The sequence below is a fragment of the Saccostrea cucullata genome, unplaced genomic scaffold, assembly GCF_032062105.1.
Source record: "Saccostrea cucullata isolate Sc308-1 unplaced genomic scaffold, CSIRO_AGI_Scuc_v1 ctg4445, whole genome shotgun sequence".
NCBI lineage: Eukaryota > Metazoa > Mollusca > Bivalvia > Ostreida > Ostreidae > Saccostrea > Saccostrea cuccullata.
The window spans coordinates 823-20,000 of NW_026918772.1; the positions used below are offsets into that span (position 1 = coordinate 823).

The 19,178-nt window shown below is 32.8% G+C and overlaps 1 protein-coding gene across 1 annotated transcript; it reads left to right on the top strand.

Moving 5' to 3' along the window:
* The first annotated feature begins 7,723 nt into the window (after nt 1–7,723).
* Nucleotides 7,724–15,562, top strand: LOC134270807 (C-type lectin domain family 4 member G-like). Its single transcript, XM_062753053.1, has 5 exons — nt 7,724–7,860; nt 7,969–8,121; nt 8,217–8,324; nt 14,932–15,051; nt 15,489–15,562. Exons 1-5 carry the CDS (start codon nt 7,821–7,823, stop codon nt 15,560–15,562), a joined length of 495 nt encoding a protein of 164 aa, XP_062609037.1. The 5' UTR covers nt 7,724–7,820.
* Nucleotides 15,563–19,178: the final 3,616 nt, after the last annotated feature.

The window sequence follows — 19,178 nt, forward strand, 5'->3', positions numbered from 1 at the left end:
ATTGATTATATAGTAAAAATGAATTAATTCTTTAAAAATCTTCTTTTCTACACCTGGAAATTAAACCAATGAAATATGTACATAGTTATGAGGAGGAAGGATGTCTCTTTAAGTTTTGTGATCTTATGGCCCCTGAGTCAGGGCTTCTTGTGTTAGGGCGGGGCTCTTATGTTTATATAGTGAAAATACATGAATTCTTTGAAAATCTTTTCCTTTACTCCTGGGTATTATGCCAATGATCTTAGTACATATCTATGACGAAGAAAGCTGCTTCTTCTGGAATGGTCAATTTCCGGGCCCCTGGAACAAAGGTACTAAGGGAGGAGTTGGGGTTACATAGTCTATAATTTAATGCTTTGAAATCTGCACTTTGGTATTAATCAACAACATGATGAAATAAAATTTATAAAATTTCCAAAATTTTGAAAGATGTGGCCCCAGGGTCAGTGGTTCTTTTGAGATTGGATGCTCAACTGATAAAGTGGAAATGTATTTTCTCTTTGTTACTCTGGTCTACTTCTGGGTATTAAGTAACCGAAGTAAGCAGGCTAAGTGTTTAAGTACGATAAGCAATGGTGCCTCTTTCAAAATTTTGAATTTTGTGGCCTCTGGTTTAAAACACGAATCAAATTCAATTGTTGGAAAGTTGTTACATGATACTCAGTTGACCTATAAAGCCCATGGCCCTCTTGTTTCAATATTTATTCATTTTAAGCCAAAATATTTAAATGTCAGAAGAAATGAGAAAAACAGTAATTTATACAATACTTTTTAAAAATAAAATGAATATTGGTTAAATCCTTGGGAAAAATTACTTAAGACCTTTTCATCAACATTTTACATAGGAAATAAAGTTGATAATGTCTTTAAAGAGGAGAGTGGGACAGTAGGTTGAATGTACCAGAATTTGATATGTTAAGTAAGATTACATTTACTCAAGAGTTCTAGAATAATTCTATATGAAAGCCATAAACCTTGCTAATGTCCGTGATATTACCTTAGCCTCATTCTATGTGACTTTTGTCTTGTTATGCAAGTAGCAATGCCCAGGTATCTCCATCCATGGCGAATCATAACCTGTTCATAAAAATGAGACAACAATTTGTATATGTATTCCAGAGGTAAGTACAAGTAGGTTAAGTATTTACAATTATACTTTCAATTCAACTTCTAAATGTGATGTGGTAAAGAATTTAATCTAATCTTTACTATGGATTTTTTGAGAATTAATGCAACATCTAGTTGATTCAATATCGGAATTTCAGAGTATCCTTCACTTACAAACACTCTCTTAAAAATGATAGATATAAACGACTACAGTGATTATTCCAGTAAATCAAGTCTTTAAAGTAAACTTTTTCGCAAATTCTGTGGTCGATATAATGACCTTATTGGTAAATACAATATGACATTTTTTATACTAATTGTTAGTCTATTATTTATACACTGAATAAACGACGGATTTTCTTGATTATTTCCCAATCATGACGAGGAGTAAACGGCGGGTGTGACCGGTCAGTAGGGAATGCTCATTCCTCCATGGCACCTGATCCCACCTCTAATGTTTTGGAGGTCCGTGTTTGCTCTGCTCCTATTTTGTATTGTTTTATGGACTCTTTATCTAGGATACAGTTCGTTAAATCCATATGTTTAATTGAAAATCCAAATACAACTGATATTTACGTACAAATTGTCAGGCTACTATTTTCACAATGACTTTTCTAAGGATTTTCTGTTTAACGTATTTTGACAAAAAAGGCTGATTTTGCTGGTCTGCAGGGGAAATTTAATTCTCCATGACACCTGGTTTCACCTCTGATTTCTCTAGATCCGTGTCTTCACTCGTCCAATTTTTTCGTTCAATGGACTTCTGAACTTGCTTTCTGTTTTAAATCTTAAAGGTACTTGAACACAGATTTAAAGTTAATATTTTCTGTATAATATCACGAATTATATATTTTGATTGCAATTCACATAAAAATTAATTGAAAATCTTATTTCATTTAAAAGTTATTAAAACTTTTAATTTTTTGGCGGGTTTGATTGACACATCCTTGCACTTTCGCAAATTTTAACTTTATTCTTAATCCTTAGGAAAAGTGGCAAACTTGTTGTGTATTAATGAGAAATATTAAAACTTCAATGCAGAAAAAATATTTATATTCAGAGTAGAAATATTAGAAAGCAAAACTCCTTCACAAGTATCGTCATTCCGTTGTGTACGGAGTTTAGCAAATCGAGAACACTCATGTTATGTACACAGTTTTTGTAAACAGGGCACAGCTCTGTTATTGTTTGATGTTTACGATTCACTGGGTGCGTTCAATGGCCACAGTCTGGTCACCACAACTGCACGGACTGACAATATATTGTGTGTTTGTTTTGCTTTCTAACATGTCTACTCTGAATTTTCTGGATTATAGTATTAACATTTTTCATTAATACACAACAAGATTGCCACTTTTCCTAAGGATTAAGAATAAGGTTAAAATTTGTGAAAGCGCAAGGATGTGTCAATCAAACCCGCCAAAAAATTTAAAATTTTAATAACTTTTAAATGAAATAAGATTTTTTATTAATTTTTTTGTGAAATGTCAAGTACCTTTAAAGATTTTTAAGAAGGACTTAAAATATTTTTGTATTTACCGATTCATATTGCTTCCACGTTTTGCAAAATATCAAAAGGACAGCGTTTTTAGTATCTGAGCATTATACAGTGTTCTCTTACTTTTCTCTTTTTTTCTGATAGTACGTCCATTCTTCTTCGGGCCCTACCAACAAGTATTCTGGAGACTTCATGTGTAGGTAGCATATTTTTGTTTTTTGTTTTCGTTGAACCCAAATAAAGTACATCTACCGTGACACATAGCACCACATGCTAATCGAGAATTTGCGAATACCTGAGAAATGCTATGATTAACTTTGTTGTCCGATTCTTGTAGGGCCGTATAGAATTGCAATAATGGTATTCCCATCTCAAAGAAATGCAATAAAATTATGAGTATGATAAGCGTTTTCAGTAAGTAAATGGGGCTCCGACCGTTGTATACTAATATTTGATTTGTTCAGGAAGATACAATGTTGCGGCAGAAATACGAAGTTAGTTAATCAATGCTGTTAACATTATTTATGATTACTGTTGTCATTTGCTTTTAACTTTTCGATTACTCTTATCTAATACTTTAAAGCATAACTATCAATAAAACAAAACTAATTGAGAGTGTTAATAAAATATATAAAAGCCGGGCTGCTAATCCAGACTTTGAATTGTTATTAATTTTTGGACATACGTCATAAACATTAAATTGTTTTTGAAGGACAAGATTGATATTTATTTATATTAAAGAAATTTAACAGAGCCTCAGTACTATATTTACTTTTTATAGGCACAAAATCGCATTGCTCATTTGCCATGTTAATTTTTTGATATACGGACTTAATCGTATTATTGTACCAACCTCACTTTTGTCTGCGACAATTCAGAGCAAACTCTGATCCCTTGAAAGTCAGATGTGGGATTAGTGCCATGGAGGAGTTAGGATCCCGTCCTGTCATGATCGTGCAAATTAAGTAATCCGTTCACAATTCATGACCTACGTATCTACCGGTAATTTCATGATAAAAAACATGTAATTTGGTGAACTACATGGAGATAAAGAGGCGTATTCAAGCTCAAAGTCCATAAAACAACACAAAATAGTTGCAAAGCAAACACGGACCTCCAAAACATTAGAGGTGGGATCTGGTGCCATGTAGGACTGAGCTTGGGTTAAAGATACTACAAACTCTGAAACATCTATTTCATATTTGGATATTTTACTTGAAAAAGACGTAAATTGTTAACTGAAATTTTTCAATTGTCAATTTCAATTACTTATGCAACAATACCTTACATACCTTTATCACCTGCATACGTGGTTTTTATCTCTCAGTAAATTGGATACGTAATAGCATGATCTATGTACCTTCAATTTAAAATCAAAGTATTGAAAACACTCATGGGAGTTGAACATGGTGGAAAATAAAATCTTTGATAGGCAGGTTAAGTGAATGAACAATATACAGACAACTGTTTCAGATTTTTTGAGCAATAATCTTGACAGAGAAAGACATTCAGAGACATTACATAAATAACACATTACTTTAATTTTCATCCTACACATATTTTTGGTTTCCCATTGCAAAACATGGACACTGCCATTATATTCATATTAGAGGCGGTTAATTATTTACATAATTCACTGCTCACAGTCTTCTAATTTGTAATATATTTTTCCTTGGCACCTTTACCCATGTGTTATGAAAATTTCAGTTTCGCAGGAATAATATCACTGTTGATAAAATGTGGATTTTAACACAGCATCTTTTGAAAGCTAACAGGTTTGTTATATAAAACTTCTCTGTGAAAACTAGCTAGATTTACCCCTTGTCGTCGGTATGTAGAGTTGTCGTTCGTATCTCTTTCAGTGTATGACGCTACACTAAAAAAGAGTTCCATTAAGAGAAACTTTTGAGGTTCTGTATAATTTAGTTTTACTTTGAACGAAATCTAATATTCAAAATAAGATTACTTTATTATTACATTTACTTAAATTATGAAAATTAGATCAATTCAGGAGAAAATGACATGAACTATTTGTGGCGGATGTTTATGCATGTTTTCTGTTGAATATCATCGGAGTAATCGGTCGACACAGTAGCCTCGCTTTCGGCTCTATATAGTCAACACAAATTACTGCGCATGTTAAATGCGTGATGACCATGGGAAATTGAACATAGTTCAACTCCCAAAAAACGAGGTAATTTTTTTAACAGAAATGTTGATGAAACAAGAATATCAGCAGTCTCGTTTAAAGTCATCATTTCGTAAGTTTTATGGTTGATACAATGAACTTGTCAGCAAATGTATGTTATCACTGCGTCAAATGATGACTGACGTTTTCATAGTAATTGCAAGGCCATTATTTATTCGTTATTACCCTGCTGCCCGGTCAGACCCTCCGTGTGCTTATTATCATGACCTGGAAAAGCGGGATAACCCGTCGTCAACTCAGTGTATAAATGGTGGACTAACAATAACTATGAAAATGTCAGTCAGCATTTGACTCAATGATAAAATGTATTTGCTGACAAGGTCTTTGGATCGACCATATTACTTACGAAATGATGACTTTAAATTGTAATGATTTTAATTTTAGAACACTTTTATATGAATCTTTCTTCCCATCTCTGTCTCTATCTTTCTCTCTACAAATTTGATCATGACAAGGAATACACGGCGGGTGTAACCGGTCGGCAGGGGATGCTTACTCCTCCATGACACCTGATCCCACCTCTTATGTTTTGGAAGTCTGTGTTTGCTCTGCTTCTATTTGGTATTGTTTAATGGACTTTTGATCTTGAATACTGTTCGTTATCTTCATATGTTTCATCTTTAATACTTCAATGTAAATTGCGTATTTTGTGTCTAATTCGGACGTACATTTAAATGTACTCCAACCAACATATTATCCTTTTTTGGTCAAAAGAAATCTTTCGTCGTCGATATTAACCCGACTTTGTGGCGATCTTCTTTACTTTCTCTTTTGTAACAATATAAAATTATGTATCTCACGATAACGACAACGATTGTCCATGTACATTATAAAGGGTTATAGAAATATCTCAAGTAAGCCCTCACAGTGGCCCACTTGGTATCGCTCTCTCCTTGATCGAAAGTTTGATTGACTCAAGTCGATGGAAGGATATGGAGATAACGAACAGTATTCAATATCAAAGTATAAAATATAAAAGATAGAATATATGCCGCAACTATTACTCCACTAACCATTAAATAATTTCTTTCGACTGAGGAACGAATTAAACAGAAATCAAGTTCTACTTGGTTTGATTATGAAGTACTTTTTTCAAGATATTGAACCCCCACAGCTCAATTGCCCTGAATACAAAGTAAGGGTCTAATTTATGAAGCCCTTAATTTAGCGGTACATCGGGACATCTCTATATGAGTGAAAAATTCTCGAACACGACGTAAAATAATATACATTCAATCATATATCGTGTAAATTATCTATTTGTTTGAAACCGATATAAGGAATTTCCCTCTTCGAGCATGTTTGGGAATACGGTGTATTTCAGAACTGTTAAAAATAAAATTTATTTATGAATAATTCATAATGAATTAATGACGGATTAATATTTCTTCTCAGGCAGAGAATTTCTTGGGTTGATGCAGAAAGCAGGACGTGGAGGGATGGAAAACGTTGTCTGTATTTAACAGGAACACTCATAGACACGATTCAACTTTTTCAAGTTTGTTCCCATTCATGAAACAGCCTCTTAAAAGATATGAATCTGACGAAATTCTTTATTCTAAGGAAGTAATTTTCAATTTTTAGTCATAATTTATTCTGTTTGTCGTTTCTTTCCTTATAAAGAATAATTTGTATTGTCTTGAAGTTTACTTCGTCATTACAATTGAATTTTGTTGTGTCTACACGTACCCCGGTAGTTAAGACGGAGTGTAAGAATACATCACTTCCTATGAAATTGCATTCTCTCCTTTGGTATAAAATTGGACAGATAATAATATTTCTTTTTCATTCAACTTTTTGAGAAGAGATGAAACATCAAAGAATAAACTTGTGAATTAAATGATGAAGCAATTAGATAATCAGAAGTATGGAAGGATTGAAAAAAAATTTATAATAAAAACATTTTAAAAAATGGGGAGCTGCAAGGCAATGAAAATTATTTGATCGGAATCTCTTTGTGGATCACAAGATTTATCTCTTAATCAACCCACTTGGTTTCTTATAAAAAAAATTGTGACAGATTAGAACATATCCCATATGCTGCAAAGCAATGAAACGATAGAATGATCGTATCGAGACTGACATCTTTTAGATTTTTGCTGTCCGGGGTAAAAAAGAAAAATGACACATCAAATATTTGCGAGGTATTGAAGTAATTATGAAAGTACTATGTAAATTACTTGATGAACGTTAAGACGTAGGATAATATGTCTGTTTGAGAAAAAAATTATAAAAAATTTCATAAATTGATTAAATTATGCAACCCTTTTGTTATTTTCTTTTTGGCTTATTGTGCCAACGGTTTCTAATCTTTCTGTTAATAACAAAATGCCGATTAATGAATGTTATATCTCTTTGTAGCCTTTTGTGACAAAAATGCCAAAAAAATATTTTCTTACTTTTACTCGATTTTCCACTGGGACACGCGTGGATTAGTTCGTTTAAATCTAAACCTGATACACGGAGGTATGTCTTCTGTATGATGGGGGTACCCTACGGCTTTCCATACTTCTGATAATCGCCTGTTTTTTGGATGAATAACAGAAGAGTGAAAAAGAATGAGCGAGACGCAAGTGACGACAGTTGTTGGTCCAGGAAGTTTTTTAAAAATACAAATTGAAATTGTTCCTCATTGAGCTAAAAAAAGAAAAAGAAAAGAAACATTTAAAATTAGATCTAAAACATCTATTGCACACTTTTGGAGAAATATTGAACACCAGAGAGAGAGAAAGAGCGAGAGAGAGATGATGTATATTTCAAAATTGAATGCTTTGGAAGCTTAACTTCAACCTGAAGTTTTGCTAGTGGAGTATGAAAGATTTTTTTTTACATTTATTAAAAGAACTTAAGCATTGCTTGATAAACAACAACTGTAAGTGTGGAAGAAATTGACAAACAAGACGAACTATAAGTGCGCATATTTCTCTAGTTTGTCATGACGTGAAAAAGAAACAATCCAATATACTCTCCGCTACTTCCTGCTTTGTGTGTATTCAACACGAGAGCATGTTTAAAATCAAACTTACGTGTTCATTCTGTTTCCTAGGTATGTATTTTAATAAACTTTATCTTTTTCATCTCTTGCTATCTTGGTTCTACCTAGTTCTGTATTTTTTTTTGTCTAACTATTAACTTTTTTTATTTATTGTTTTAGTTTCCGAAATAGTCTGCTCGTGGAGTCCATGTCCTGAAAATAGACTATCATATCTGTTTAAAGAACATAGCATCAATTGGAATACGGCTGCCAAGGAATGTAAAGAAGCTGGAGGTGCTTTAGCCACGGTCATCAGCGAAATATGTACACTCAGTGAGTACAAATCCAATATCTAAAAAAATATACAGAAAAAAGAGAATTTGCCTCCAGTGAAAAAGTCAAATAAATGTAGAGAGATCTTGTTCTAGGGAATCTAAATGAAAACTTGACCTACTTCATTGGAGGTAAGAAGTCACCCTCTGGGAACTGGACATGGGAAGATGGTACTCAGATAAACCAAACACACTGGGCTGCAGGTTATTGTTTTTATTTCCTATGGAAGATATTTTTCAATACCATATGTGTTTTGAATAATTTTTATGTTCCCAACAATCGAAATGAATTTGAATTTTGACGAATATTGGATTCAAAAACTTTAAATCTGATTACTTCTTATATTGCATGATATATGGAGATAGCAAACAGTTTTCAAGCACAAAATCCATTAAAACATAACAAATCGGGAGTAAAGCAAACGCAGATCATAAACCTTAGGGATTAGGTGTCATAGAGAAGTGAATAGCATGTATAAATCTATGATTTTTTTCTGATTGCAAAGGAAATCGGAATCACTTTTTACGGCATACTTTCTTATCTTGTTTAATAATCTTCGTTTGTTTGTTGTTTAACGTCCTTCTCAAAAATTTCTCATTCTTATAGAGACGCTCCAACCACTAATAACCTCCTATTTCATAGGTATATATATTTGCCATCAAAGCAATGTTTGAATTCGTGTAAACAAAATTATTTTCCTTTTGATTTTTGATTTCGAACAAATGAAAACTCTGGGATGTGTTTAGAATTCACGTATATTATGTTGAACAAAAATATTAGTCATTAATAAAAGAGTTACTTAATTTTTAGGCTTGTTTGTTTTTCTCCTCGGTGAACTGTATTTTATGTTTATTTTAATTAATTATTCTTTATTTTTGGAACGGGATGCGTGAATAAAAGACACCAACACTTGTCACAGTTAATTTTCATCTTATTTTTTCTAAATCCCATTATGTTAATTTCCTTGTTTATCTCACTAACATTAAATTAAGATAGAGATATACGTAGATTGTTAAACAAGGAAACAAGATTGAAATAGATTAACATGCCTAAATATGAAATCACTGCCTGGGTTTATTTGTTGAATGTGTTATTATTAATAGGAATGTGTTGAGTGTAATCATTATTGGTACAATAAATCATACATGGTTAGTTTGAAGGTTCATATTATTTTTAAGTATTTATAAATAGTAATGCAATCATTAATAGTTTGGCCTACGTGTTTCATATCAGTTGTAAGACCTTTTTTTGTATTCAGCTGGACGACTAAGGAATATTGTGTCTCCTTTATCAATATATGCCTACCAACAAATTGTTCAAGATGCACATATAGTATAAGACATTACATAGATATATAGATTTTTAAGTGCATGAAAAAAGATAATTAGTTATGTAAACATCTAATTAAATAATTTAAAAAGTTTATTATTCATGATTTATTTAACCGTCTATTAGAATGACATACAGGCTGCTTCAGTTGGTATCGGTATGTACACAAATAGGCTCCTTACAGTGTTCCATTGCTAGGTATACAAAAGTACAGTCCAAAAGAAGGAGAATATCTTCCCTCTGCCTGAAATAACGGGATCAAATGAATGGGGAACGGACTATATCTTTGACAAATGTCATGAAACAGAAAACAATGTCATGATTTTTGTTTGTGCATTTTTGTGCTCGTGTATAAATAAATATAATTTCTACAAGTAAATGCAACAATTAATTATCTTATTTGTGTGAAACTAAGCACAAAGAAGAACGATCAAGTATAAAAATCAACAACGTTAAAATTTTGGAGAGGGGGGGGGGGTAGATTTCACTTTATTTTTTATTTTAAAAAATTCCTTAGATGTAATTTAACAGTGTCCGTAACTACATGGAAAATTAGTTTAACATTTATGCAAAATTTTAAAACCACTGATTACCACTCACAACAAAGAAGCACATGGGAAACGCTAAAAACGGACTTGCGTAAAACAACGAGATACTTCAGACCTGCTCTTAACAAGTTCCGGTAATAAGTTAGCATTCTTAACATCGAACTCTAGCGGCAGTACAGTTAATACATAGCAATCACTGCGGGTTGACCTGGTAACAGGGGATGCTTTATCCTCTTAGGCACCTGATCCAACATCTTAGAGGTAGCCCTTTTCCTTCAATCTTATTATTAATAACGAACAAGTCTTGTGCCTTTGAAGAAGATGATAATTTGCAATACTGTAGATCACTGAACTTTGCGAATCCTTATTTTCGCGAAATTGTCATTGCGTGGAGCCTGAGGTCCACGCAAAAAATATATAAGTGAGGCTAATCCGGATGCCCTGGACAGGCTACGCATGCGCGAGAATATTAGAGATTTGACCGTAGAATAATTCGCCTTATTTGAATTAAAATATGCCATTCATTGGCAAATCTCGCATTTAAATCTGCATATCATATTGAGATTGAATACTGTTCGTTATTTCCATATCCTTCATTAGTCCATCCGTATTTCTTTCTTTTACATGTACTTTTATATACAAACTAAACATTGATTCTATGGCACAAGAATTTAAAAATGTAAGAAAAACTTGCAGAATATGTAGATTACATCTTGAATTAAAAACTTCCTTAAGCGGAATAGTTATACCGGGTAGGTTTTATAAGATGGAACATGTCTTCAGCGGCTTTAGTTTTGTGTTTTTTCCAATGATAGATTTCTTCTGGAAATCGGGAACAGGTGTAAAGTCCCAGCCGTTATTATCTGCCGTAGCAGCGGCCAATCTATTTGTGGATGTATTAGAAAGTGCACATGGAGAAATGAGACGTTATTTTTTATTAGTTCAGTAAAACGATTCTTAATGATAACAAGTAAAAATCAAATCACGAGTAAAATATCTTAAACTTGCTTTAATCATAGTATTATTTGTTGTTATTATGTTTCAGTTTTATTGTCATTTTTCATCAGATAATTGATAATTTAATTATGGTTATATCAAAAGAGTTTACAATAGATACTCCTCAGTCCTGGAGTTTATCAGATATGAAAGGAAATCGTCATGATTTTCCGGATAATAATGACGTGGTAAACATGCATGATGAATAGAAATAGAAAGGTTTTTCAACTAGGAAAAAATTGTTTTGTATACTCTCTACAGCTGCAAATGACAAAAAGATATTTTTTCTACATTTTGCACCGCGGCTGGCAGTATAAACTTCTCTGCAGAAACCATGGGCATTATCACGTGACCATGATCCAGGGTATCAGCAGGTTGTTTATCTTGAGAGGCCTACATCTTTATTCTGATTCATGACAATAAATTCTAATCATTTATTATTGACTTTCTTTTACATCGATGAATCTTTTTATAAGCAAATGCGGTAAAATGTCATTTTTTGTATTTTTTTTTTATTTTTTATTTTGCTTTGAAGGCAGCCTGATATAAAAATGAGTCACGTTTGAATACCTTTCCTTGCATGGACTTTTTTTAAAATTATGAAATAATTCTGTTAAATGCTGCATTTTGTTTCCGGTCGATTTGATGCTTTGCATCAATTTTACTTGTGAGTTACTCGTATCAAAATAGCCTGATTTTTAAAAACGACAAAATTGTAGGCTGAATGAACATTAAATTTAACAGATTTGCAATGAAAAAACGATCAGTCATAGTAGGCAGATCATTGTAGAAAATATGAACGAACCTACTTGAATATTCACAAAACCTAGATCGAAAATTTCTTAAATTGAATTTCGGTTAGAAACACAAACATATGGTCCACGTATTGTAGTCCTTTTTTAAAGGACACTTTTTAATTTTCTGTAAGTAAAAACATATTTTTCACGAATTATAGATATTGCTCAATAAAATCTTAATTTATATTCTCGCCAGCACATTTTCTCTCGTAATTACGCGACAATAGAGTTCTCGCGAAAATGTGATTTAGAATAATTGACAATTTGAAAAAAAAAAAAACTTGAGTGCCCGTCACGTGATTAAAAATTACAATCAATTTCCCCAAAGGCGTTATTATTATTCCTTATTAAACTTTGTTCATGAATTAGCTCTACTTGCATACATATCCATAAGTTGAGACCAATACAGCTCAACTAAATTGAATGCATTAAGTATTGTATTAAAAATCTAGGCAGACTAAACATAACCTCTTGATAATTTCAGTAAAACATGAATATTTTAAGGATTGTTGGAAATTACCCGTTTTTAGGTAATTAAAATCAATTTCAATTTCTTCATTCCAATAAGTTTGTTGGTTGGAGGTCATATCTTATTTGACCTTTAGATTCTAACCCAGACTTATTATTCGTAGAGATGTATTTTATGGCAGACAAATAACATGAATGCATAAAATATAATGCTACCACAGTAAAAGTAGGTTCCTACTTCTAGATTTATTTACATCTGAATGAAATTGTAATACAGGCGACACATGCAATAACTGGGACACACTAGTTGGATATTTCAATGGATTTTTTTTGTTCCTTAAATTTCATTATGTATACAAAATATATTTTTTCCGGAGAATTTAACACACGGATGGATAGATTTGAAAGACAAATATTTGCTTTAGCAATTAAAAAACCAGTCAAAATTCTTCTTTTTTTATTATATTCGTAGCAAACTGTAGTATTTTTGCATCAAATTCGCTTAAGCGAGAACCTATATATGGAGTCGTCGATAGTTTCTAGAAATTAATTTCTTTATGAAAAATATCGTACTGTCGAGTTTGGCTTCCTACATGTTGAGGTAGATTATATTTAAAGTGATTTTATACACTTTTAGCTGTATCAACGAATAAAAAACACATTTTTCAAAAAAGAATGTTGATTAGTGTCTTTTTTGTAAATATGTAAAACTATATAAAATCTCTTTAGAGATTAGAAAAATAGCCATTATGTTAGCTCCCATAAGACACTTCCTGATCTTTCCCGTGATTTCCCGATCCTTGCAAGGAGCACACATCGGATGTGACCGATCGACAGAGAATGCTCACTCCCCGGTGACACCTGATCCAACCTCTGATGTTTTGTAGATCCGCGTTCGCTTAATGGACTTTTGAGCTTGAATTTTGTTCGTTATTCCCATACATCCTATTTGACATCTGAAAAGTATATATATTTATCCTGGTCTAATTTACATTTCTAAGACTGAATGTTTGATAAGCTAAAATCTCCCCATTTTAAATTCATGACAATCAAAATAATCATTTTGCAAAGAAGGAAACTTTATCTTGTGCCAAAATCTCTGAGATATAAAATAAATTATTACAAAAAGATTTAAAATAATGTAATTTGCTGCAAGTACTATTGTATCATTAAAATTCGTGGGCATTAATTTTCGTGGGTTAATTAAAAATCGTTGTAGGATACGTAATTTCATGGATAATGATCATTAAACCAAGACACACGCGGGTGCTAGAAATAAAAAAAACAAGATGTGTTTGTGAAACACTGATGCCCCCGTATGGCAACATTGTGAAGATTAAACTTTTCTTAGAAGCAAATTTAATATATTGGTACCCAAAGTAGACTCTCTTAACTGGAAATACAATTGTAAAACATGAAAGCCCTATCACCATCTGTTCCCAAGTTATGGCCAGGCTAAAGTTTTTTCATAAGTACAGAAATCATCAAGATCAAGGTCAGAAGGTTAAGGTTATTGGTATCCAATGAAAGGCCTTTCCACAAAGATTATGTGTTTGAAGTATGGAAGCCCTAGCCCTAACCATTCAAAAGTAATGGCCAAGGTTAATAAAAATAATATTAGTACGTTAAACTCCAAGATCAAGGTCAGAAGGTCAGGGTTTGTGGTATTGAATAAAAGGTCTTGTCACAAGAATTAAATATGTGAAGTATGAAAGCCCTAGCCCTTACTCTTCAAAAGTTATTGCCAGGGTTAATGTTTTTTATTAAGTCCGGAAATCTCCAAGGTCAAGGTCAAAGCTATTGATATCCAATAAATGCTCTTGCTACAACGAATATATATGTGAAGTATGGAAGCTCTAGCCCTAACCGTTCAGAAGTTATGGCCAAGGTTAAGATTTTTTAAAAGTAAGTCAAACTCTAAGGTCAAGATCAAAGGGTCAAAGGTCTTGGTATGAAATGAAAGGTCTTGTCACAAGGATTAAATTTTTAAAGTATGAAAGCACTACCTCTTACCCTTTAAAAGATATGATCAAGGTTTGTTATTTTAAAAGTAGGTAAAACTCCAAAGCCAAAGGGTAACGCTCTTAGTATCCAATGAAGCGTCTTCTTACAAGGATTACATGTGTGAAGTATGAATGCTCTAGCCCTTACCGTCTAAAAGTTATTGCCAAGGTTAAAGTTTTTTTCATTATTACGTAAATCTCCAAGGTCAAGGACAAAAGGTCAAGGTTGGTGGTATCCTGTAAAAGGTCTTGCCACAAAAAATATATATGTAAAGTATAAATGCCCTGGTGTCTACTGTTCAAAAGTTATGGCCAAAGTAAAAATTTGAATTTTTTGTGTAAAAAAGGGTCAAATTCCAAGGTCAAGGTTAAAAGGTCAAATTCGGTGGTACCCAAAGAAAGGTCTTATCACAAGGAGTACAGATGTAAAATATGAAAGTTACAGCTCTACTAAATCGAAAGGTATGGACAAGGTTTAAGTTTTTGCGGACAAACAGACAAACACAGAGACAGAGAGACAGCTGGACAGACAGACGGACACGACAATAACTATATACCCCGAAACTTCGTTTACTGGGGCATAAAAACTTGGAATTGCCTAACAACTTAACATAGATATTTTCTTCGATTTGTTCATCTAATATAATAAAATCTTTTTTCTCCCTTCAGGAGAACCGAATGACTCTGGAAGAAATGAAAATTGTTTACAAATGTGGTATAAAAATGCTACTTATCTTTGGAATGACATCTCTTGTGACAGTAAAATTGATGGCGGATACATTTGTCAGAGTGAGTATTGGTATTTTTATACAATGTATACAAATAAGAGATTATTATAACAACACACACATATATGGGATACATGACTTACGGTTGAATAACTGCTTGTTTTAAGTTCAAAACTTCTTTCAATCACACATCAAGTGAATTTCATTTTAAGACTCATCTATATCACCCTTGTTTATTTCATATTTCTTTCGGTCAACTTACCCAGTTAAACAATAAAATCAAAACGCAAGATATGACATGAGATATAAAACGAATTTTAAACATCTTTTAAATAAAAATAATCATTTGCGAGTGTAATGAGGTATTTTTTACTGCGTGTGTCGACTAAAGTAGTCGCCAATCCTCGGTATAGCTTGTTTTAATAAAATTATAATGAATATGATGGATTTTAAATTTGAAATTGATCAACTAACATAAGAAATAATCTTTATTAACAGAGAAATCAAGCATTACAGAGAGCAGTTTATCAGGAATAAGTGAACAACCAACAACAATAACAACAACCAATTAAAGAGACAACTATAAAAAGGATAGGTAATGATTACCTGTAACGTGTAATCGCTACTCACTAGAATTATTTATATAATTGTACAGTGAAACGTATGAAGATAACGAACAGTATTTAAGCTCAAAAGTCCCTCTAGAGCAGTTAGAGCACGGACCTTTTATGCATGGGAGGCGGGATCAGGTGCCATGAAAAACGAAAAATAAAAGAGTTCAGTTATCAATTATTAAGGTCTTCCGCTCAGGTGGAAGAGCTTCTACTGATTCGGATGGTTAAGATTATTCCCTATTATTCTTTTTTTTCTAGACGCCAACTTTGAGACCTCATAACTCGCTCATTTCTTATCGGATTTCGCTCAAATTTTCAGAGTTTTCAAACGTTGCAAAATTTAATTAAAATGTATTCGAACAAATTTAAAAAATTCTCTTCCGCTGTCGAGTTATTTCCCTTTAAATGAAAATTTGGTACTGTTCGTTTCCAGACAAAGGGTCAGAAACGACAAAAGCCGGAGCAGAAATTCTACTGAATTCAGATACTAGAAGAATTGAAGTTGTGCACATCGGTTTTTCTTTTTCGATTTCTGCACCCAAAACGGTGCTAGATAGGGGTCATAAATGAGAATGCCTAAAAGCGCAAAAATTTACATATATTTCCTTATGTATCTTTTAAACTAAAAATAATTTGTTAAGACATGTTGAACAAATGTTGTGCATAATTTTAAGATCTATCATTTGACATCATGAAAAAGGGACTGGCCCCTCAAATTAGGAATCTAGGGAACTTGAAAGTTTTTGCTCTATAACTCAAAAACTCTAAATAATTCGATATGGTTAACGATATGAAATGGATTCTTTAACATGTTATTGATCTCGTGAAAACGTTATTTTGTTTGAGTCATGTGTTATTAAATGAGCAGAAAAGTTTATAATCAATGTACTGGTAAGTGATTTTATACGGCAGGTGAAGAATTCTTTATGCGTATAACACGTGTAACTGAAATAGACTGGATAAGAATAATATACCTAGCTAAATTGAATGTTAAACTTTGTTGAAATAAGGTTTTTAACGTATTCTGGATGTCATACAGATTATTCAGAGACAACTTTCTCCTTGTGTTTAGTTTAAATAACAAAACGGGAGAGTGGAAAAATACTTATCATCTTTCCTTTGATTAATATTCAATGTAGCAATATTCATAAAGACTAGAGCAAAGCTCGTTGCAAAGCAAAGAGTAGGTCTTCCGTCCTGTTTTGACCGGAAGTGACGTCAACAAAATAAAACAATGAGCTAAGTCGTCTCCAGTCACTTTATAATTTAAATTTTGCATCAAAACCTTAAAAAATAAGCTAATTTTGGCTTCTTCCGGTTTGACCAGATATGATGTCGACGGATGGAAAATTAAGTTTTATGCTACCAGTGACATATGTTGCCCAAAAACTTGCCAAGAACGGCAAAAATATGCATTTTCTGACGACTTCCAGTTTGACCAAAAGTGACGTCACCGGACGCATTTTGACGACACCAATAGATTAAGCTTGACATTTTGAACAACTTTGCTTCTTGGACGTATTACAAATTCTCAATCCTTTTTGAGATATCTGGAAAAAACCTTTGGGCCCTCTAGATCCCTTAATTTAGGGGCCAGCCCTTTTTTTTTAGGATATCATTTCAAAGATCTTGTAATTCTGCACAAATTTTGTTCTATGTTTTAAAAATTTATTTTTAGTTTAGAAGATAAAAAGCAAAATATGTGTAAATTTTCGCTCTTTTAGGCGTTCTAATTTTTGACCCCTATATACACACTGTAGCACCGTTTTAAATAGAGGAATAGAAAAACAAAAACCTACGAAAGCCCAGAAGGCTCATTCGAGATTCGAGTTTCCAAATACGAGATTCGAAATTCGAGATTCAAAATTCGAAATTCGAGATTCAATATCCAAACGAACCAATCAAAAGCGAGTTCAACATTTGATTACTCCCCTTTATTATGTTCTTACTATCAAGAAATAATTCAATATAATTATATCAAATGGGTCATTTGATTAAATTACAATGCAAGAAAAAGTGTTATATATATTAGACGTAAATTTAAATAATTAATGGATTTTTGATCAGCAAAAAATATATCAATTTATATTATAGATTTTTAAATATTAAATAGATTACATATATCAGGAGTATTATATTTTTGTATCGTCAACTAATTACCGGCCAGGAGGCGGTCGGCTCTATGATATGAAAGTTCGAAGTCGCTGTGCGTTTTTGCGGTGTGAAAACAATTTAAATAAAAAATATTTAACATTAATATAGTAGTATATCAAAAAGAGCGTCTAAAGGTTAAAGAAGAACGCATCATAAACATAAAATTAAAAATTCTTATGAAGAATGAGGTAAATATTTCATCCAATCCTATTTATGAACTTAGACATGTTTGAGGTGCGGAGATGTGTTGGGCGTAGTCTAAAGCAAAGACCGCGTTATGTATATTACGCAATTTTACTTTCTCCATTCAGACGGGATTTGTTGTACGCATTTATTTTAAAATGACGTGTACATATGTACATATATAAACATTTTGAAACATATGTTTAAATGTTAATTCATTAAAAGACTTAGCAGGCTACAGAATAGAATATTACAAGATTTGGCCCTTAGCAGACGAGGATAATGCACGTTTTACAATGTGCCAAGAATTTTCCCGCTACAACTCAAAGAGAAGAAATGTAGTGGCGGATCTAGAGGGACCATAAAAGGAACAATTAATTGGTTTGCGGCCGATTTTTGACGCTTGCGTCAATATAATTTATGTTTCTTGTGTTAATTTTTAGAAAAACACAGGTACGTGTGGACAAGACCCCCCCACCCCCATCCCCTTGATATTGAACCCCAGGGCTTATTTCTCTGTTATGTGTAACCTTACAATACGAAAAAATTGCTGGCGTAAAACCCCCAGAATAATCGCTCAATCAAAAAAAAAACAAAACAAAACAAAACAAAAAAAACACAATTTATTACCCCACTTTACAAGAAAGAATGCTGTTTCGGAGAAAATGTGAGATTATTACGTGATGCAGAGTCAGTCCGATAGCATGGAGTAAGACAGAAATACATTGTATATTTAGAGACAGTGCAGTGGCGGATCCAGAGGGGGGGGGGGGGGGGGGGAGGTTCCGGGGGTTGCAACCCCCCCCCCCCCTTTGGATTTGCAATTTAAGAGAAAGAGAAATAAGAAAGTTCCAATTTTTTCGTTGTGTTTTTACTATAGGAAATGTAAGGTGAAAGGCTAATGTTGTATTATATAAAGAAATTCGGTTGTAAAAACAAAATAAAAACCCTCCCTTTACAAAATAGGATTTTCAGGTTCGGAGATTTATTTCCCTTTCTTTTTCAAAAACTTTCTGGTAATGTATACAAGTACTTTTTCCCAGATTGATCAACGTCCCGCTTTCAAAAACCATACTCCACCCTGAATCGATATTCTATTGAGTTATTTAACGATATGTATGTGTACAACGTACGTTTGAACTGTTTTCGCCTTCAACCCCCGCTTCTGAAAAATACTTCACCCCCCCCCCCCCCCTTTGAAAAATTTCTGAATCTGCGCCTGCAGTGTGAATCGACA

Coding starts and splice junctions, on each gene's coding strand:
- LOC134270807 (XM_062753053.1), top strand. CDS start 7,821: ATGTTTAAAATCAAACTTACGTGTTCATTCTGTTTCCTAG. Junction 8,122..8,216: donor CAGCGAAATATGTACACTCA/GTGAGTACAAAT, acceptor ATCTTGTTCTAG/GGAATCTAAATGAAAACTTG. Junction 8,325..14,931: donor CCAAACACACTGGGCTGCAG/GTTATTGTTTTT, acceptor TTCTCCCTTCAG/GAGAACCGAATGACTCTGGA.